Source organism: Sylvia atricapilla, chromosome 5, assembly GCF_009819655.1.
Source record: "Sylvia atricapilla isolate bSylAtr1 chromosome 5, bSylAtr1.pri, whole genome shotgun sequence".
NCBI lineage: Eukaryota > Metazoa > Chordata > Aves > Passeriformes > Sylviidae > Sylvia > Sylvia atricapilla.
In genome coordinates this window covers 47,025,108-47,047,573 of record NC_089144.1, presented here as the reverse complement: position 1 = coordinate 47,047,573, position 22,466 = coordinate 47,025,108, and the positions used below count along the sequence as shown (strand labels likewise).

General features: G+C 46.5%; 2 protein-coding genes across 2 annotated transcripts; both read right to left on the bottom strand.

Annotated features, from left to right (window-relative positions):
• Window positions 1-308: 308 nt before the first annotated feature.
• CYREN (cell cycle regulator of NHEJ) lies at window positions 309-1,449 on the bottom strand. The gene is made up of 3 exons (XM_066319405.1): window positions 1,331-1,449; window positions 1,170-1,236; window positions 309-820 (listed from the first exon to the last, which is right to left on the bottom strand). Exons 1-3 carry the CDS (start codon window positions 1,447-1,449, stop codon window positions 587-589), a joined length of 420 nt encoding a protein of 139 aa, XP_066175502.1. The 3' UTR covers window positions 309-586.
• Window positions 1,450-3,271: 1,822 nt separating this feature from the next.
• WDR91 (WD repeat domain 91) lies at window positions 3,272-22,089 on the bottom strand. Its single transcript, XM_066319379.1, has 15 exons — window positions 21,855-22,089; window positions 20,015-20,194; window positions 18,814-19,020; window positions 17,884-17,967; window positions 15,669-15,793; window positions 13,737-13,914; window positions 13,310-13,468; window positions 11,070-11,269; window positions 10,468-10,618; window positions 8,921-9,015; window positions 8,086-8,254; window positions 7,275-7,383; window positions 5,717-5,829; window positions 4,786-4,983; window positions 3,272-3,913 (listed from the first exon to the last, which is right to left on the bottom strand). Exons 1-15 carry the CDS (start codon window positions 21,975-21,977, stop codon window positions 3,749-3,751), a joined length of 2,256 nt encoding a protein of 751 aa, XP_066175476.1. The 5' UTR covers window positions 21,978-22,089; the 3' UTR covers window positions 3,272-3,748.
• Window positions 22,090-22,466: the final 377 nt, after the last annotated feature.

Here is a 22,466-nt window from a genome sequence, read left to right as displayed (position 1 = left end):
GATTGGGAAGAGGATACTGAGCCATCTTCATCACTTTCTAGACCCCCATGCATGCTGCCATGGGGTCTGCCCCCTCAGGGCAGTGCTGTCCCCTGTCAGTCTGCTCCCACATATCTTCCTCACCACTGAGAGGACTGTTGGAGTCTGGAGGCAAATTCAGCACCAGGCCCAATGGGAACAGCCTGCCACTGCAGCTGTGACAGAGGTACCACAAGGACAAGGCTGAACCATGACCATGTTGCTCTCATGGTCAGCAACTCCCTGCTCCCCTCCATGCCCAACACTGACCCATCAAAGGGATACACACGGAAACCCGAATGTTCTCTTTAATCTGGCCATGCTCTGAAATGTGAAACAGAAATGGACACATCCTAATCTGGAGCCAAATCCCACTGAGCTCAGCACAGAGTGGGAGAACTCCTGCTTTCCCCCTCCGGCCTTTATGGGTATCCTACCAGCTACACAGGGCACCAACACAGCAGACAGATGCACAGCCCCCTCCAGGCTCTTCTCCCACCGTTCTCAGGGCCGCGAGAGGAGACATCCTCCCCATTGTGTCCTCTTCTGGGAAGTCAGGGAAGACCTGTTAGCTGAAAAAGATCTCTCTCACGTATTTCAGGACATCGTCCTCAGAGTCCTCCCTGCCTGTCCTCTCTGCGTCAGCACCAGCAGCAGGAGGGGATGGAAGTGCCGGACCGTGGTCACTGCCTCCATCCGTGTTAGCCGTGCTTCCAGGAACCTCGTTTGGCGTTGGTGGGAGTTCCTGCTCCTCTTCACTCCTGGACAGGGCCTTCTCTTCACCTTCCTCGCACTGTAGATTCTGACCAGAGGGAAAACAACAAGCGCCGGCCGTGCGTGACTTCACGCCGGCAGCAGCCCCAAGGGGCAGGAGGGCAGCCCAGCAACCCCGAGCCACGCCTCGCCAGGCCCCGGGTCCGCGGTTCTGCTCTGCAGCGCCCGGCAGGGTGCAAAGGCAGCAGCGCCGCCGGGACAGAGCGCAGGGAGCAGGAAAGCCATGCGGCACCGGCAGCGCCCTCCGAACTGCCTGGAGAGGGGCCTCCAGGGACCGCGGGCAGCAGCGCTCCTTGCCCATCCTGCGAAGCTCTGCCGCCCGGCCGTGCTCGGGTACGGCCAAGGCCACGTCCCCACCCTCAGAGGTCCCAGCTCACCTCGGCCAGGACCGCCAGGGCCACCTCCACCAGCTCTGCCTCGTTCATGCAGTACAGCGTCGCCGGCCTGGGCAGTGCACAGAGGACGCTCAGCGCGGGCAGCGCCCGGGCTCGCCCTCCCTCCCGCCGCCCCAGCCGCCTCTCCGCCACAGCGGCGCTACCTGCGGCCCGCCGCCGCCCGCCGCCGCCTGGCCCTGGCAGCCGGGGCCGCCGCCGCCCGCCCGTGCCCCGCCGCTCCCATCCAGGCCGGGAGCTGCCGCCGCCGCGCGCCCGCCGCCATGGCGCCTTCCGCCCGTCACTGCTTCCTTGCTTCCCCGAGACTGCTTCCTGGCCCGAACGGGAGCGCAGGGGGCTGGGAAAGCAGCCGCAAGCCGCCCTAAAACCCGAGTCACGACATAGCCCCGTGTTTGACCAGGCAGGCGGGCGGTGAGTGAGGCTGCGCGCCCCTCAGTATTCCTTCAAGAAGTAAACACGGCTGGGCCAGCGGCGGAGCAGATGGCACGTTCGGAAGGACGCGCGCCAGCCTCCGAGCCCCGGGGGCGGCCTGAGGAGAGGCCCGGCCCGCAGAGCGCTCCGTCAGGTCTGCGCTGATGGCCCCAGAGCACCCGCCGCTGCCGGGGCGCCCGCTGCAGGCCGGGGGCTGTGCCGGGGAGCGAGGGGAGCCTGGGCCCAGGATGGAGTTAAAGCCGCTCCAGGAATACTGCACGTTCAGCATTGTTCCAGCAAAACATGTTCATTCCTTCCCTCCAGGCTTCTAGCACGGTATCAATGTTGTGCTAATGCATAATTTTGCACAGCAGCCTTCGGGTGGGGCACGTTTTTTGTACTCTCCCTGTTTGGGGGTTTTTGTTCTGCTTTCAGTCCTACTTATGAAGCAAACCTGAAAGTAGTGTCTCTCCACAAATCTCGCTTGACCCTCTGTGAGGGCTGGAAGATAACATCCAGAAGAAAGTAATATTCGTGTTAGTGTTCAAGGCCTGGTTGAATAGGGCTTTGGACAGTCTGGTCTAGTGGAAGGTGGCCATGCCCGTGGCAGAGAGTTGGAACTAGAAGAGCTTTAGGTCCCATCCATTCCACACCATTCTATAATTTTGTGATTCCAAATTACAAAACACCTATGCAATGTAGTCAACCCTGCAGGGCTTGGAATACAGCCACGATCTTTCTTGGCCTTCTGAGAGGCCAACAAAGACACCCATTTGAGAGCTCTCTAAACTCACAGACTAACCCTGGGAATTCCTGAAGCCAGTTTGAAGTCAGCACTGGATTTGAGGAGATATTAGCTGAGATTGGTATGAAGAGCAGCTGCACCATTAGTATCACATCCCACTGAGGTGGAAACCCTGTACAAGGGGACTTGTTAATCTTGGAGTCCCTTGAAATGGAAGGTGAGGTTATCTGATGAGTGTAGGCAGCAGGAGCAAGTTACTCCATGGACAACAGGTACCTGTAGCATGAATATGCCTGTAGTGAGGATTTCAGTATCCAGCAGTGTTGCCCTTTAACAGCTGTCTCTGTGTATGGCTACCCATACAGCTCCTGAATGACTGTTCATTTTCCAGCAGTATGCTCTGCCAAGGAACAACAGTACCCTAAACTCTCAATACAGGCCAAGGACATAAGTAGCAGAAGGCTCCATGGCAATGTGTAAGCAGGTGAAATGTATCTGCTTAGTCCATTGAAAGACTCTGGGCATAGCACTTGCCCTGATGTTGGGGGGCTTAGGGGGAGACACAGCTCCAGTGACAGACAGCCCTAAACAGCAGGGGCAGACTGGTCTTGGCCTTCCTCCTCCTACCCACCATCACATAGCTGCTAAGCATTACATAGCTTCTGAACTCCAGCACAAGTATTTCGAAGTCTGACTCAGGATTTCTGCTCTGGTTGGTAGCCAGAACCTATGGCAAGGTAACAAAACACATCCAAGAAAAGGCAGTTGTTTTTGTTTCTGGATGTCTGGGTTCACCCTGGTGTGCAGATGTGGTGGAACCACCTAGTAAAAACACAAGGGCTTTTTTGCATGCAGGAGACTTGGCACACGATGGTGCTTTCACCACGCTCCATGTTTTGCAGCAACTGCTGAACAAAGCACAGAGTTCAAATGCAAGGGATTATTTTCTTTTTATGGAAAAAAAAGCAAATAAAAACAAACTAACAAAATCATAACAACAAATGTTATACCCAAAGAATACTCTGTTTTCTCACCAGCCTTTCCAGTTCAAGTCATCTTATCATCATGCACTGTGCTGCCTCATGCTTGCTTCCTCCAGCCTCACCTTCTTCTGCAGAACCCTGACGTGACCACTGCCTTTTAGCCATGTGCTACTCAAGAGTCCCCAACAGAGGGAAGTCCAGCTGCCACAATGGATTAGTGGAGACTTACTTTCAGTGCTACCACTGATCCAGTCCCATACTGGCATCCTGTTGCACAGTGGTTTGGCAGATGTATTTATCAAGAGGCAAAAGCTACAATGTGAAGAGGGACTTTGCTTTGCCTTCTCTCACATGCAGTGTGTTCCTGTGAGTTAACACTGGTTTTGTAAAATCTATTGTTCTTTCCCCCTTCAGTACTGTCCAGGCTAAGACTTCTGAGCCAGTAAGGTTGTTAATTTAATTTTCCCATCCATAGAAGCAGTAAGGCATGTCCCACAGTCCATGGCTGTGCTCCAATCCACGGTGACAACTGGAGCTCGGTGTCCCCCCAGGGAAAGGCAGCTCTCCAGAACCTTTTCCTCACCATTTAACTAAAAAGAAGGAAAGCATAAGATTTTAAGGAGGTAAGTTTCTGCAGTGGGAGGCAATGCACACAACAAGACAAGCCAAAGCCTGATAGAGACTCCATATCTCTAAGAGCATGCATAAATAAGGAGAAAAATCAGAGAGATACTGACATGTGTGCAGCACATACATGAAAGGAAGCTTCCAGTCTCACTACAGAAGCATATGTTCCCAAGCAGCTCAACTTTTGACATTAGCTGAACTGCAGTAATTAAACAAGGCAGGCTAAGAGCATACACTGATGGGAAGCACATAAGCCTAAGCTATAGCTCGTGTTAGTTCAGGTGCTCTGAGTGCCCCAGATGCAAAGCAAAAATTCCATCTAATCTGCCTTGCAAGAGCATGGGCATGTGATCAGTAAAATCACTGTAAAGTTACTGAAGCACAAATTTGGGCACTCAAGACCATTCAGCCTTACCCTTTGTTTAATTTCAGTACACAGTAAGGGAAGAGAATCAGGCTGGGTCTAACATAGAATCAACAGGCACAGAAGGCAGATTGAACATAAGCACCAGTCAACAATCATACATTTTGCACTGAACTGGCATGCATCCATATATTAAAAAGATAATTAAAACTTTGTCTTAGGCACTTGGACACTAAGAACTAAGCTTTAAGAAGGAGCACAAATACTCCAGCTACATACATAGAACCCAAACACTTGCTGTACACCATACACTGCTAAAATACACAGTGTGTGAAACTGAGCAACAACTTTGACAGAGCAAGGATGAATATGTGCTGCTTAAGAATTTCCAGTGGTTACTGTTGCACCCTTGTAATTAACAGGAGCTTGTAAGGATACTTAAGAATACTCACCATCACTGATCAGACTTACCTTAAAAATTACTCCTCCAGTAGAAGAACATGTCAACATATAATTGCCCTCAGAGTCAAAAGCAAAAAGCCGTCCTCGTGGGAACTGTACTTGCTTGTAGCCACTGTACCCAGATAGAATAAAAGGACCTGTAGCCTCTCTGGGAAGGTCATACTCAGACACCTTCAGGCCACTTTTATGGATATTCCACTGAATAAACTAGAATGAGAAAAAGAGATGACAAAGGCCTATAATGAAATTAACTGGGATGCGAGTAGAGTTGCCTTTTTTTGCTTTTAAGCAAAATAGTGGGTATTCCTCACAAACAGAAGAGGGCATTTTGGCATCTATATCTAAGTGGCTATATTCATAAAACACAGGCTGCAAAGGCTGTAAGAGTGCCTTCTATCCAGGCAAAGATATGCCCTGCCATCCTCAAGCACTACTGCCTATGTGTCCTTCCACACTGCATGCAGAACTCTGGTGAGAATTACTTAACTCCTCAGCCAAGGTCCCTCCCTGAGCCACACCTCTATGCTGAAGACTGAGGAACTGCAGAAATTGAGTATTTATTATAAACAACAGGGAGCTGCTGATGAGATTTATGCAAAGTGGTCAAGGATATGCTTCCCTGTGAGTCGCAGATCTCAAATGATGTGATCTCAGGGGCAGAGAAAGGCCATCCTCACATGGACTATCTAGGAAAGGGATGTCACCAGCAGTAAGATTTGCACACAAGGTCCGAGACAGGTCCAGCTATTAATATATTTTTCAGCCACTCTCTCTGCAGATTGCATGGAAGAGGGTGGTACTGCACACCTAAGACTGCAATTAGCAGCCCACATTTCATCCAGAATCTGAGTGTATTTTTACAATTGTCTCCACTATACAGAGAAGATTCCAGAAGTGCTCTCTCTGCCAGTTGACCAGCAGGAGGTCATCCATAGCCTACCTTGCCATCTTCGCCTATGCTGTAGACTGTGTTCTCATCATAGCTGAACTCGACGGAGTAGACTTCCCCATTATGTGCCTTCCAGCTCATGGCACACTCATGCTGCTGCATATCTGAGGGGAGAACCAGTACTGAACACTCCTTGTACTCACAAAGAGACCTCAGCAATAAAAAAGGTCTCTTTTATGTCTTCATAAAAGAGACTTTTTATGTTCCTGAGGTCTCTGTGACAGCCCTCCCAACCAGCCTGAGAGAGCCCAATCCAGTCCCAGTACCCTGTGCCTATATTCCCGCTTTCACTTTGGCCACAAAAATCATTGTCTACAACTACTCAACTTTATAGGCCTGCTCACAAACTCCACTGTCAACTGCAGGCATTCTGCATCCAAGCACCACTTGCACTCCTCCTCCCCTTGTTATCCTGCCCATCCTCCAAGCTGCTGACAGCTCTGTCCTCCCAAAGACCTGGGAGTGCAGCCTCCACCTGTGCCAGCAGCAGATTCCCCATTCAAAGGTAGGAGGCCTGAACTGTCTTTATTGCAAGAACAAGCTGAAGAGGACAAAAACCTCAGAAACAGAAATTGCTTCCAGAAAGAGGACTGATGCGAAGCCCTTGCACTTAAATGGAAGGTCTCATATTAATTGCTTTCCTCATGACTCAGCCTCTCAGTGGTAGTGCTGTCTGGCACAGAGTAAGACCACATGGCTTAAGGGCAAATTCACCCTCCTCTTCAGCAGGACAGAAACAAATCCAGCAGCACTACCACTCCAGCCAATGTCCTCCAGAAAAAGCCTATGTCAATTCATTCCTGAGATCTCCTGTGGAGACAATGGCTTCCACCTTGTCTCCAAGCACATCCTACAGCTGCCTCTCTGCTAGGGGGAGCTAGCTGAGGACTAGGGGCCAGCTCACTACTCAGTTTCACAGAAACATTTACATTGGAAAAGACCTCCAAAATAATCAAGCCAAATTCCTTTAACACTGCCAAGTGCACCACTAAACTATACCCTTAAGTGCCACATCTGTAACATCTTTTAAATACTTCCAGGGATGGTAACTGCAGCACTCCTGGGCAGCCTGCTCCAGTGCTTGACAATCCCTTTGGTGACAGAAGCTTTCCTAATATCCAATCTAAACCCTCCCTGATGCATTGTTTCCTCCTGTCCTTGTTGCCTGAGAGAAGAGACTGACCCCATCTGGCTACAACATCCTTTCAGGTAGTTATAGAATGCAGTAAGGTGTCCCCTCAGTTTCCTTTACCATGAGCTAAAGAACCCCAGCTCCTGCAGCCACTCCTCATGTGTTCCAGACCCCTCATCAGCTTTGATTTTGTTCCTTTGACATGCTCCAGCCCCACAATGTCTTTCATGTAGTGAGGGGCCCAAAACTGAACAAGCTGTTTGAGGTGCAACCTCAGCAGCGCCAGGTACAGGGGGACAATGACTTCCCTCATCCTGCTGGCCACACTATTTGTGATACAAGCCCAGATGCCAGTCTTGTCCACCTGGCCTCACAGCTGGCTATCAGCCAAAACCCTCAGATCCCTTTCCACCATACCAAAGAGACGAACAATCCCATCTGCAGCCCCGGTGACCAGAAGGTTGCCGTTGTGGTTGAAGGCTGTGCAGTTAATAGCAATGGGCTCAGGCTCCAGAGAGAACTGCAGCTGGAAGGGAAAATCTGCATTAATGCTAAGAACGGAGCTGGGGGTGCTGAAGAGCTGAACTCCAGGGGAAGGAAGGAAAAAAAGAAAAAAGATCATACTTAGTAACAAGAACTCTGGTTTGGAACCCTACACCTCTAATGACTACAGAATTCAAGGTCTGGCAGCAGCATTTTACTGTGACACTAAACCAGCAATTCACCTCAGCCAAGCCACAGCTTTCTTGGCCATTGCCTCAAGGTTGCAAAACCAGTCTCTGGCAGGCATTAGCTTGAGTATGTTGCTTTCTCCTACATGTCAGGGACAGCACTTCACTTAAAAACAGGGAAGGCAAGGGAAAGCAGCAATGAAAACCCTTCAGTAGAGCTCAACTGGAAAAAGCCTGAGCAAAGCACCATTCAATCCACTTGGGATATTTCCAGTCACAAACTGTGCCACCAGGATAGAACCAAGGCTGTGGACTATTCTGAAGAATTCCTCAGAAAAACCAGAATACAGCAATAAAACAGAAAAACTTCACCCAATCCAGCAGCTACTTACATTATTTTTATCCTGAATGTGACAGAGGGAAAAAGAGGAAGGAGGAAAAAGAAAGGTGCTGGAAAGAAAGTCAGCCTAATTTAGAAAGAGGGCTCCTACACATTGAAACAGAAGACACTCATTCTCAGCAAGCAGACTGAGAAAGGAAAGAAACCCAGCAAGTACCTGCTGTTTCATCGTCTTAGTGTCCCACAGTAGCAGCTTCCCAGGAACTTGGTTCATGCTTTTGCCCCCAGAGTTGATTACTGAGAAGTCAATGTGGGAGACGAGGCTCTGGGCTGCTGCAGAACAGACGAAGGAGGCACCACTTGGGCTGCAGGCAAGCGAGAGGATCCTGAAACACAGGCACATGGTCTGAATCACCTCTCCACTGCAGCTGCCTCAAGCAAACACTCACCTATGACCTCTCCCATTAAGACCCCACAAGACAGCGTGCACTGTAAAGGAGAGCAGGATTCATGTCCTTAGTTTTTGAGTGTCCCCCATTCAACTGAGCAGTTTTATGCTGCTCAGGCAGGGACTGCCCTCTAGATGAAGGCTGGATAGTCCTGCAGTTGCAGAAAAGCAGAAGGAACATTGAGATGTTCACTATTAAAACCAACAACATTTATTTATATATAAATGTTGCAGAATATTTGAAAATGAGGTGTAAGCAATTTTAGACTAGGCCCTTGGCCTGCAGAATCTGTGGGCCTCTGTAACGCAGTGAAAATTAAGTTGTGGCGCAGAAAAAATTTCACCCCTCTCTCTTAAGGTATTCCGGGTTCTAACAGGTGTTCATATGTAGTTTTATAGTGTTCATACAGAAGCCTCCTTAAGGCAGCAGATGTGTACATTTTTTAAGTGCCTTGTAATGTCAATAAAGTCACAAGAAAATAAATATGAAGAGACAAACAATAAATGTCAGTGCGACATGAAACACGGTCTCGGTGTGTCGTACTCAGCCCAACCTCAAAAAAGGGTCCCCAACTTTATATAGAAATCAGTATTCCAGAGTTACCTGGGCATGTCCTCATCAATGCTGATTTCACAGAGATTCTTCTTTGCTTCTGTGTCATAAAGACGAACCGTCCCAACTCCACTGCCAAGCAATAGCTTGAAACCACCAAGGAAGTAGATGGAAAGAGTGTGAGTGAGCAGTACAATGATGCTGGCCAACAACCACCAAGACTTGGTAATCTTTTTTCTATTTATGCATTCAGACTAAATATTAGTCCATTATGGTACATCCTGTGCAATCACACTGAGTAAGACTACCCCAAAGCCATATCAGACAGAGTAAAAACCCTGCTTCCCAGTGAGAAAAAAATCTAATAGGCACTGAGGTGGCACAAACACTGCTTTCTAGATCATGGCTCAACCCTGTAGGATGCAAAACATGTATGGAGTCTCAATATCTAGGGGTCGAAGGAAAGCGAAGCTGAAGATTGTTAACTGTGTGCTAAAGAGAAAATCAAACAGAAGCCAACTCCTTTCACTCACAGGAGGATGAAATCATCCAGAAGAGCTAACACATGCTTTATCAGAGGCATTCAATTTCAATTAAAATTTTAAGTTATGGAGAGACGCATTATAAAAGAAAATTGAGCAAGTCAGATCTTTGTCACTTCAGTGCCTAATTTGCTGGTGAATCCTACAGGTACTTCAGAATGTAGAATCTTTCTGTTAGCAAGAAGGAATTAAATTCCACAAAGCAGAGGAAACATCATCACAATAAACAAGGTGCAACAACTGTATTGACAACTTGCTTTCTAAAAGCAAAAGAAAAGACAACGTGTAGCACCAGCTCTTCACAGGTGGCATTTTGGGGTTAGCAAGCCACATATTGTCAGTGTCAAAATGCAAAAAATACTGCCTCATTTGCAGGCCAGCCTTTTCATACAGCCCTGTATATGCCGAGGGAGGGCACGAAACACTAGCAAGAGTTCAACAATTTAGAGGAATGCATGTAATTTAAGGCTCCTCTCTAGTACCAGAACTAGAGAAAAAGGGATATAGGAAACATTTAAACTGCCATGTTATTTAAACAAGTTCCAAGCTTGTTATGCACACAAAGACCCTCAGCTCTTAAGACACCTGCCTAAAACTGGCCATGGAGCTTTTTTCACACCTGCACAAGTAAAACGGCATCCCCCACAACCTCTTCTCTGCTGCTGGCTCAGGGTATGAGTAAAGCTCCACAGCTCTCTGTTGCAGGCCTCCCACAGGCTGTTGCCTCTGCCTGTCTTTACAAGTTGCTGTGTGATTTGTGTGAAGATGGGCATTTCTCTCAAAGGCACTACTTCTATCCTGCAGCTGTACCCACACTGCAGCTTGGTAATTTCTGTTTCAGGGCAAGTGGTGGTGAACACCTTGCTCAATATAAAGCATACACTCCCCACTCTAGTTCTTACACCCTAGAGGCTTTGGTTCCCTGTGTCCCACTAAAAGTGGAAACTAACTGCTGCCTCAATTTTATCCACAGTGCAGCTGTCTAGAAGCAAACATGCAACACATAGCAACACAGCCCCAAATCATCTTCTGCGCTTCCACATGCAGACTACTCACCAGCCGATCACGCTTGGTGGCCCATTCCAGGGACAGCAATGGAGATTTGGAAATGGAGGAAGCTTTCGTTTGCATTATGGGGTTAAAAGACCAGACTTTGATGACCCCATCCACATCCAAGCTGGCCACCCTCCGTCCAGAACAATCAACCCTGGGTGTAGAATGAAACTGATGGGATATTTTTCTCTCTCAAATTCTTAGATGCAACCCACTAATCCCTCCTTTCCTGGCCACACACCAGTTCCTTTTGCAGGAATTAGAACTTCTTTGCACTATTTCCTGCTCACTTCACAGTAACTGGCACAACGAAGCACACTAAGCTCCAGATGCAGAGCATAACGCCCTTAAGAAATATCTGCTTTCCAAGGGAGTTTCTTCCTGGCCAGCACTGCCCAATTACAAAAATGTCTGTCCAGAAATCTCTGTCCATTCTCTCTGCACAAGCTACATGCTATTTTCAGTCACACTGACTTGACTGCCCTACAACTGAGAGCAGACGTCCAACGTGCTGGACAGAACAGACACTGGGAGAAAGAGGCCAGATACAGCTGATCCCTCTGCAGAGGCTTCTACAAGACAGCCCTCTTCTGCCAGTGCATTACCTGCAGTACATGATGGATGAATGGTGCTCCCCGTACTCCTCCTGGCTCAGGACAATGAAAGGTTGCTCCTGCCGAACCCCCACAGCCTCTGCACTGCTGCCAGGCATTTTGGTTGAAGTCTCTGTTTGCTCAGCATGCAGCTCTGAGCATGGTTCTGCCTCAGCTATGCTAGTATCTGTTTTCTTCTCAGCACTTTGGCCCTGATGGAAGAAATCCTGTGTGAAATACAAGGAAGCAGCTCCACACCAAGCTCCTCAGCTACCCCAGCCTGCTGGGAAAAAAACAAAAGAAGCTGCAACAAAACAGAAGCATTGTCAGGCCAACACTCCTTCTGCCAGGGACCTTTCTGAGCACAAGGACCTTGTGTTGCACAAATGCACTATTTAATACGACATGCTTAATTGTTGAGTCTCTTGTATCCCCCTCCACGTGCCCAGCTATACACTTTCCTGTAAGAATTAAACATTTCTAGCATACCTCAGCCAACATCAAAGGTTCATTTACATGCCATTAGGGCACAGGTTCACAAGTAAATCAATGTATTTCAAGAATTCTTGCATTCAGCAATATAAGTTAAGCCTGTATAATATGCAGTTCAGCAAACCTGCACAAAAACTTGGCTCTCAAGCCCCAGTGGATGGATTATCTTCATCTACCAGAGATTTAGACTCTGCACACTGGAGCTACCACTGCAGCCAACTGACTGATGACAACAGTAGAACTGACACACTAGTCCAAAAGCTTAAAATCCAATTTGACAGGGCAGACAGGACAAATGGAGTTTTAGGAAGTGACAGTATCTGGATGAAACAAGAGCTGCACTGCAGAAATATTTGGAAGCAGCTTAGTCTTCCCTTGTCACCAGAAGTTGAACAAGAAGCAGATACAACACATAACGTGTTAAATAATCTGCTAGCACTTTTTTTAATAAACCATCCTGTGAAAGTTAAGTATCCCCAAAATGGTATTGGTATTGATGGTTATGAATTCCTGTTCTGTAACACATGACTGCCTAATTTACAGTAGCTTCTCATCAGGACCAATGGATCAAGCACTGCATAATCAAATCATCTGAAATCACAGAGCTGGTAAAGATTAGGACATAAAGCCAAGAATTATTCTGCTAGTTAATGTGGAGGTAACAACCAGTGAATGACACTATGTGAAAGGAACACACATTCCACTACGTGAAAGTGCCACCTTTTGGTTTCCTTTTTTGCTCACATGCTTTGAGTACAAGAGGAAATTAGAGAGTATCAAGCTCCCTGCCAAGAGCACAAGGGCCAATCTTTACACAGCCCAAAAATCACTGCCTTAACCTGGAATATTGTAGAAAAAAAAAAGTCAAAGGAAACTTACTGGGAAATCAGGCTTTGCAATTTTCCCATCAATGCTGAAAGTGTTTTAGATGAACCATGAATAAAAAACTTCTCTCAAGGCCTTAAATGCTGAGTGATAGAGTAGCATCTCTTTAGTAGCCCCACACACAGAACAGCCACACATTGGCCAACAGGCAACAGTCCCCTCAGCACCGTCTCTCCACAAGGCAGAATTGTCTCATACAGACAAAATAACAATGGCTGAGATGCTGCCTGTGCTCTGTATTTTTTGACACAGCTGCTGAAAGCTGGACAACACACTGGTGAACAGAAGTAGTGTGCTGACCTTCAGCAGTTAAAATCCAGGACAGTTTTATTATTTCATTAGACTTTAAAGCAGAGCACACCCCCAGGCAAAACTGCAACAATAAAGTACTAAAAGTTTCAAAGAGCAAATGTTGCTAGGAAAGCAATTTCCATTCCTATCCAGCATAATTTTCTATTAGTTTTCATTGTCCCACACAGAGCCTGCATAAATCAGCACAAGAACCTACAGGAGAACTCACTATGGCTGGATGAGTGAGCCAAGTTCACTACCACTGAGGAATGGGGATTTTAACAAGGTATTTGAACACAACCATTAAAAGTGAATGAAACCGTAATGAAGCCTCAGGACCAGGCTGTTGGAAAACATGGAGACAAAAGATAACTCTTACTCCATTTGAAATACCAATACTGATTAACTTCCAGGGACATAAATAAACCACATGCAGAAGGAGTTAATTACCTACAGATATTAACCTTTGATACTGTTATTTCTGACTAGCAATTCCAAAGCTTAAAGGAAACGCTTGCACTTGTTCTACCACTAAGTTTTACAGAAATACAAGCCTTCTGCTTCCCAGCCTTGCAATGCAGTACCTGGAAGGTCCCTTTTGACAACAGCTCCTTCCTTTCTTTCCCATGCTCTTGCAAGCGCTTCTGCCGCTGCTGCAGGGAACTGGATTCGCCTGCTGCTAAACCACTGAAGTGGCTCTTCCCATCCTTACAGCTCACTGTTCCTTCTTTTCCTTTGGCACTCTGGAAGGCAGAGAAGTGACTGGGCAAAATTATGCTCCTAGTAGGCTGTAGAACAAAGAGCAAAAGAAACAGCAAAGCAACCAAGCACCTGCAAGGGCTCCACAAGCTCTTAGAAAACAATAGCTGTTCTTGTGCTGCATTCAGGCCCAGCATACATTTGCAAGGCAGGAAAGGACATTTAATTTTTCAGGTGGAAGCAAAAGCTTGGAGCAGTGCCGTGCTGCAAGTTAACTGCTTGGAGACTGAGCAACTTTCACTTGAGAATTACCTGGTGATTTGTTGGTTCTTTCTTCCCCAGCAGCATACTGCCAGTCTGCAGTGGAGAAGCCCCACTTGAATGGGTTGGTCTGGAAGGGCCCTTTTTACTTTGGGAGAGAAAAGAGGACAGAAAGCCTCCCCGGGACTGAAGAGAATGTGCTGTACTCCTCTGATTGCAGGTCATATCACTAATGAAAAAAAAAAAAAAAAAACACCATCAAATAGAGTATGAAAGTGTAGCAAGGCAACCTGATCAAAGACCACCTAGTTAAGTGAAGTGCAGCTGTTTGAACCACTGGAAGACAGATGTTTATTTCCAAGCCAGTGAACCACTCTGCACTCAAAAACTATTTTAAAATAGCCTGCTAGTGCCTGGAGCAGGTCATTATAGTTACTGTAACCAAAAGCTCACTTCTCAGAGATGCACTGAGACAGTGAGCTCCAACTGTTGCTAAATCCCCTGTAGGGCCACTTAAAACTCTTCCACTCCATCTGGTTTGTTTAGAAAGACCCTAAGGGGAAGTCAGATTTCTGTAGAACTTACTCAGATGGGGTTCCAAATTCAAAGAATAAAACAGACCTACTTTGAGAGACATTCAGCATCCAGTGCTTCACAGAACACCCTATGATAATCAGCAAGTTATGTGCAACAATTTTACAGCACAGGCCCTCAATATCTCAAAATCCAGTACCAAAGAAACTAAGAGAGCTACAGCCCATTTCTACGATTATAAACACCTCCCTTCTCAGTCCACAATGCCAAGAGCAGCAGCTGCTTCCCAGAACATAACTGTGTGACCTCACTCTGCTACAGCTTCCTCTGAGGGCAGAGTGGCAGTAAGGGCAAAGGGAATACAATAATCTTCACTGTCTCTATCCACTCCTCAAGGATGGAACTGTTCTGCCAAAGCTGGGCTTTGGGTTAAGCAGAGACATGAAAATAAGCCACCAGAACTGGCCCACAGACTAAGAGACAAGTTGCACATGCAAGAAATGCCACTTCTTAGGCATATTTTTTCCAATTAAAATGGACAAAAATAAATACAGTAATAAATTACCCCATCCCTCATGTCACACTCCTCCATACATGAAGACAGAATCAGAGCTTTCCACACAGTGAAAAAAAACGTATCACGAACTAAACTCTGTAGCCTTTCCTGTGAAAAGGCTACGGAACAGTTATCAAGATAGTTCAATAGACACTTAAGTCTATTTAATGAGACAAATTTTAGGTTAAAACATTTTGTGTGTAATACCTGCTCCAACTTCTATCTGTCACTGACAACAGATAATTTAATCAATCCTATTCCTATCCTGTACTGGGGTAAAAAAAATAACAGCTGAAGAAGCTGCATCACTGTGTATGTTGCCTAATTTCCAGAGCTAGGACAAAAAATAGATGTAGTCATAAAATGCACCTTTAACTGCAGCAAGTTCATGGGGAATTCTGTGCATAACTGAGCCTCACAGAAGAGAAGCTTCTTTCCCTTAACTTTGCAAAAGCGAGAAAACATCCTTGTGTAACAATCTCTTTGGGCCATACAGTAACAGTATCTACAAAACAACACTGGGCATTCACCTATGGCACTGCAGGCACTCAAGTAAATTGGAATCAAGAGACAATCCACTTCGTTGAAGCAATACTGCAGGTATACTGCTACCAGTGCCCTAGATGCCCAGAACACCTTGGTGCAATGCTAACAGCAGAGCAGAATCACTTCCATGTGTGCCTGAGCTCTCACTGGTTTGCAAGAACCTCCCAAATGATGAGAGAGACACCTGCCATGAATTCCATTAAACCTACTTAGGCAATAATTTCTGCCTGGATGTCCTTCTGCATTGAATCCCAGGGCAGAGGATGTGGAAATTACCCTCCAGGAACCTCCATGACCCAACAAAAGCAGCACAGCCTGTCCCCATGTCTTCTCCTGCAGGCACTCACAGTTCAGAATCCCCTAGTCGATCCATGTTGGCCACATACGCAGGCAACTTGTGATGCATAACTGTTTGTTCCACCTCCAGTTCCTCTTTCTTCATGCGGGAGGATTCAGCCTGCAGAGCAAACAGCTAGGACAGGAGAAAAGAGCCAAGTAAACACAAGATCACTGATACTCACCTCCTTCCCACTCACTGAAGTGGTTTACTCCTTTTATTTCAACATCTCTAGAAGGGTGGGGAAGCAAAAAATTCGCTCTGATTGGCTGTGCACCACATTAGTCCAATTAGTCAAAACAATCAGTACTCACATGAAACTGAAGCCTACTTAAAACCCTTCACTCCTCTCCTCAGGCTGTCTGTGTGGGGACATTAGTGGTGCTGGGAAACAAGAGCTGGGCAGGGCAGAGCTTACCAGTCCCTCTCTGTGCAGGTGGTTTGAGGCCAGGGCAATGTAGGCATGGAGCCTAGAAGGTAATTTTCTTCCTACAGCCAAGGGTTTGCTGAACTGGCAAGGTGCACCAAAGTCAGTGAAACCAGGTCACCCTGAAATCCAGCTCCATACCAGAGCAACCCCTTCCCAAGCATGAGTGAGATTTCCCCCCACCTTTTGGAGAAATAAAACAATCTCTTTTTCCCTTTAGCAGAGAGGAACCTCAGGATTCAGCTTTCTGGAACAAATGTGGTTTATGCCTGTGACTCCTACTCACACAAACAGTTCCTCCAGCTTTTTCTGTTTCTGTACATCTGTTTTTCAGACATATTTCTTTTTCCTTTTAACATAGTATTTAAGGAAAGAAAATACAGGAAGTAAAATGAGCTCTCTTGCTATTTCTGTATTTGCATTGTTTCAGTAGCATAAAACAGAATCACTACTTAATTTCAGCTAGCATAAAATTCAATATTTATTGACATCCTTTATTAAAACCTGTATTCTAGAGGTAGCTGGTTCCCCCTCTGACCTGAGTAGTTGACTAAAAGGGAAAGTCTAGTTTTCCTTCTGTCGATTTGCCAGAATAATCTTATCCAGACTGCAACTGATATCAGCCAACATGCAAAACACAAACTATAGCTTTAATTTGACTAAAAGTAAAGAATACAAAATTCAAGGAAATAAACCAGCTCTATTTCAAAACATTTTATCCTCTGTCCCTATGCACTGACCATCTTTGCAGAACTCTCCTGTCAATGTTTGACTGACCTACTAACTCCATACCGTACACAGTGACAAATCTTGGGTTTTTTCCCCAAAAACTGCTTACTTTTTGAAATCAATTATTCTATTTTATTTCAATTTTTAGGACAATGTTGAACAGTTATTAAAACAGTACAAACAGGAAACACAACATACAACAATGTTTTGTAACATACTTTACTGAAGTATTTATATAGAAAGAGCTTTTCTTGGTATGTCTGAGGAAGTGAAAGTAAAGTTCTACTTACATGTATAGGCCTTCCTACTTGTATATGATCATCCACATGTGATCTATAGTTTAGAAAGTTGTTAAACTGAAGATTTCACAAATTTCTCTAACAGAAGTTATATTTGGAAATGACTGACCCTTATTACACCCTTTTCCTAAGTATCTGCTGATGATACTGTCAAACACAAGCATGGAGCTGGGCAACATTTTGTCTGAACCAACAGACCCTTCTTATGCTTTACTGTAAGATCTAGAGCTGCGAAACAGACATCCCCATTTCCATTAGCTGGTCTAAATTGCTTTAAGTGCACATCAAATATGGTGAAGGGGCCATTTTAGAAGTAACAGTTTCTGTCTCTTTGCCAGAATTTATTGCTCTATCAGCTAAAATCTGGAAGTGACTGAATACTATTCACAAAATCAGCCATACCTCCCTTCCAATCCATTCTATAATTCTACGACATATATCCTTAACATGCCACCAGTTTCACCTTGTTTTGACTTTGCAGTGTAACAGAAAAGTATTCAGTCACCTGTCAGACAGCACAAGGAAGGGAGACACTGAGCTCCAGCAGTGGGACAAGAATATCCTAAACACACATTTCACAATATGATCACAACCCTAAGTCTGCTGGAGACAATTGAAAAATAAATTGAAATTAAAAAAAAAGACTGAAAGAATCTGCCTTAGAATAACTGCACCAAACAGAACTGTTACAATGCTCTCAAATGGATGGAAACAATTTTACAAAACTCGCATCACACAGTCAGCAGCTAAAGAGTAACCTCAGTTCTGACCTTATGCCGCAAGGATTCATTTTCTTCTTGTATGAGACTGCTCCTGAGACATTCAGCTTCAAAGTTCAGTATGACTGGAACTGGTAAGCAATGTTAAAGAAAATCGAGGCAATAACTTGTGTGCACTTGGCTTAATTCTAAAAGCCAGCACTCCATACCAGCTATTTATCTGTAAAAACAAAGCTCCCCAGTCCATAAAATAAGCAAAAAGTACGTGCATGACCAAAAGATTAGCAACAGCTGAACTACTTAAGTCAACTTTTTACTTTGCTGTTGCAAAAACTATTTCATGTGGACTTTGCAAGGATTTTCAGATTATTTCTTTTTAGAGTCAGAAGTGGAGGGCAACACAGGTTCTGTTACTTCTTTACTGTGCGCAGAAGAAACAGTTCAATATGAGCTGTGTTCCAGCTGCAGCATAAGCCTGCCCATCACCAAACAAGTAAGACAGAACTCTGTAGCGTGGGGCAAAAAACTTATTTCTGCCAACAATCAACTGCTCTATTATAATGAGCTGTCATTAGGCAATGTTGTGAACATAATGTACCCAAAGAAGGATCTAAGAGAAGATGCCAGTACAGTTATAGATTACGACCCAAGGTTGTATGCCTGTTTTGTACTGTATTAAGCAAAGAGTAAAACCACTTCAGAACAAGATGTGCACAAGATTTCTAGTCATTAGCATCAGAATGATTCAGCATCAACAACAATCACAATTGTTTTGCCCACGGCATACAACATATCTTCAGATAATTGAGCAGTAACTATTCCAACATCCTCTGGTAAATGCCAACTTTCTACTAAGTCTTGGCTGTAAAAAATCACCTGAAAGCAGGAAGTTCCACATAAGTACTATATCCTTGGCATGACTGTTTAAAATACAACACCAGAGCAAGGGAGATTTAACTACCAGTTGCAAAAAAGGATATGCATGCACTGAAATAAGACGCTCAGGAAGTTGTGCAGAGACACAATGAATGTATCTGCCCATTGGCGCGAGAAATAGGTAGCAAAGGTTGGGTTGGATTCTGGAGCAGGGAGGAAGGGCAGGACAAACCAATCCTTCCACTCCGCCTGGTTCTGGAGTTCGGAGGCCTGCTTGAGGAAAAATTCCTGTGCCTTATCATTGCGGCCATTCTGAAACACAGCAAGAAGAACAGAGCTCACAGTTCCATTAATGCCACCAGATTAGGCCTAGGAACATTTGCTTTTTTGTTATGAACACAATAACAACGATTTTCCCCACCCTGACACAACAGGTGGTTGGTTACAGATTCACCAGGAAACAAAAGAATCCCAAACACACTAGGAGAAGCTCACAAATGCACTTAATCCAACCTTCTTTCTAGTCACCACAATCCTGTTTAAAGGCTGAGACCAACTGAACCAAACACATTGATTTTCAGTTAAACCAGTGCAGAGCACACTGATGTGAGACACAAGCATTCATATACAGGACCAAAGAATAATTCAAATTACTCAAGTCTACAGCAGATGCTGCTTGAAAAGGTTTCCATCTGACACATTATTCAGACAGGACTGTTGCACCTCAGGATAAGCACATGGCAAAACAAACTAAGAAAAAACACACTTCCGGAAAGATGCATTAGATTTTGACTCCTCCACCAACAGCCAGATCTTCAGTTGGGGAATGGAACCAAGAAGAATCAAGGAGATAATATACTCCATTGACTTTCCAGGGTTTGAACAGAAAATCTGTTCCATTTTAAGCTCATTATTTTCTGTTCTATTCAAAGCAAGCAAAAAGACATTCATTTTCTCTCCCACATTTCCTTGTTCTGGCTTGAACCTTGTGTTCTCTGCCAGTATCTAAGTTAAGTGAGCAGGACTGAGCTAGCAGTACTGTTATATTTTCTGAGGGAAACCTATCTTTATGTGAGTGCAAGTATCTTGCACCCAGCAAACCACGTTTCCTTCTTGCCAAAGTTTCCCTATCCTGCACACAAGCTTGTCACATGAGTCTGCATCAGACTCCATACCACACTCCTAATCATGACACATGAATTGCTTGTTCCTAATCCAGCAGGCCTGGCAGAGGCTCACAAGGGTAGTTTATTGCTTTCAAAGACCAAGACCTTTCTAAAGTAGAAGCCTAAAAACCAAACACTACCTGAATAGCATGGACAAGGTAGAATCGGAATAAGCTGGTTTTGAGCTTGCTCACTGTTGGCCGATAGACGTCTTCCAAACGGCTGAACAGCCGTTGGTCCAGATAACTCCAGTAATCCCGCAGGGCAGCCAGATCGTAGCTCTGAACAAACTGCTGCAGCTGGTCCACTATCTTATCCACCTAAAGAGGGCAAAGCAGTCATGTGAGGGCTCTTGAGGCACAAGATTTCCTGTAACTTAGTGCTGAGAAGCTTGAACTGCATAAGTAGTTACGGTACAATCCGTATGCATTAGTTATTTTCTAATCCTGGAAACACTCGGCATTTTGTATTAGCATTCTTCCAGTCTGCAGCACTTTACAAATGAAGGAAAAAGAAGTATGACAGAGCATAGCCAGATTTTGACAGAAATATCACATTTTGTTGAACCCAGTTGATGGGTTTTCTTGCAAGTAAGCAAAACTTTCTACCTCTTTTATGAGTCAGTTGATAATAAAAAAAAAGTGTGATTTCATGTTGAAAACTCAAGTGCAGCACCTGAAAAAAAAGAAGTATTATTTTTAGACTAAAAAGGAAAAATACTGCATTTAGCCAACAGAAAGATTGAGTCAGTTCTGCTCTATTGCAATCTTTGAAGCACCTTTGTCTTTAGTAACATCAACTGCTAACAGGGCAGGCATAAAATTTTGTAAAAGGACTTTTTTTTTTTGTCATTATGTCTCTTTGGAAATCATTTCTGCAACTTGAATAAGGCAGAATGGTGGTGTGGGAATAGATTTTTTGTTCAGTGGTTTCTGATGGCCAAGACAGGCATTAGAAAAAAAAAAACTGCATCCTGTATAAAATCAAAGATTGTTTTGTATGTGGTTTGCTCTCCCCTCATCAGTTAGCATCTTAGGACATACCCAACTTTTATCTCTGTGGCTCCCTACAGATACAGAAAACTGAAGTTTGTGACCCCAGCAGACCCTTCTTGGACAACAATTCTGATTAAGTGAGCTGTTTGCCGACCGCTAAACATTAGCAAAGTGCTGGTGTTTTAAAAAATAAAATCAACATGCTTTGTAAATGATAAAAGTAGTGCTTATATCGCTAGTCAAAGAAAAATCTCTAGTTCAAAGCACTACATTTGGTGCCCAAAACTGTTACCACGGGAATACGAAGCTCACAAAGGACTGAAACTGTGTTTTTGAGACCGGCAAATGCTGTGCCAATTTCCACACGTTAGTCAAGGCAGCTGGTACTCAAGACGTACGAACTACAGAGCCGAGCCGTAAAACCGCTGGATAAAAATCTTATGACCGAGTAGAGATGCAGGCAAAAGAATGTCTTCCTGCCCTCTCGGTCAGCAGGTGTCCTCTGCTCTTCTGGTCTCGAAGCCGAGAACCCGCTGGCGGTCCCAGGTCGGGCGCAGGGTCCACAGAGGGCCGGGCTGCCCAGCGGTGCGGGGCTCCTGCCGGGAACTGCAGCCCCTGGTTCGGATGGCAGGCGAGGGCACGGAGCGCCCTGTCCTGCGCTGACGGAGCTTTCAGCGGGCTACAGCCCCCGCCAGGAGGCTGCGCGTCCCAAAGCGGCGGCAGGGCGGGCCGGGCGCCTCCGGGATGCGGGGATCCCGCCTGTCCGGCCGGGCCCCGGCGCCCAGCCCAGCCCACCGGGGCCGGGCGGCCGCTGTCGCTGGGAAGTGCGAGGGCTCTGAGAGCTTCCCCCGCCGCCAGGCCCGCTCCCCTCGCCCAGCACCCGGAGCGCGGAGAGGCGCCCGCGGCCCGCCTGGAGAGCGCGTCCTCCTTGGGGGATACCCGCGCCCAGCGCCCCGCCGGGAACGGGGACGTGGTCGCCGCTCACCCGGAAACCCTTCTCCCGATCCGCCTTGATCTCGGCGTCCAGCTGCTTCAGGGCGGCGGTGAAGCCGCGGAAGAGCAGATACTCCCGCACCAGCTCATCCGTGCGTTCCGCTGCCGCCGCCATGGGGGCCCCGCGGCGCCGCCGGCTCCGCCCGCCCACGGGCGGAGAGGGGACGGCCCAGCCTGGCCCGGCCCAGCGCTAGGGGGACTACAGCTCCCAGCATGCCTTGCCCATTGGCCTCTTCCCTTTCTCTTTCCCTCCCCACGCCCCACCCCGCTGGCGCGTCCAGCCCGCGTTTATCCCACCTTCTGATTGGCCGCCGCCGGGCCCCGGCTGCGTGCCGATTGGCCGTCCGCCACGTGTTGCTTGGCGCGGGCGGCAGGGGCGCGGCGGCGGGGGCGGGGTCCGGGCGGCGCGAATGGATTGATTGATCGATTGATTGATAGACCGAGCGATCCCAGAGGCTCCCAGTGTGGCGCCTCACGGGTTTCCCCGGGCCGGCCTGTCCCTCCCGACCTCAGAAGGAGCAGCAGGGGCGGGCACTGTTACGTCTAGGGTGTGCTTGTGGTCGGTAGCGAGGCAGGGGGCATTAATCCAGTGGAAAGCCGGGAA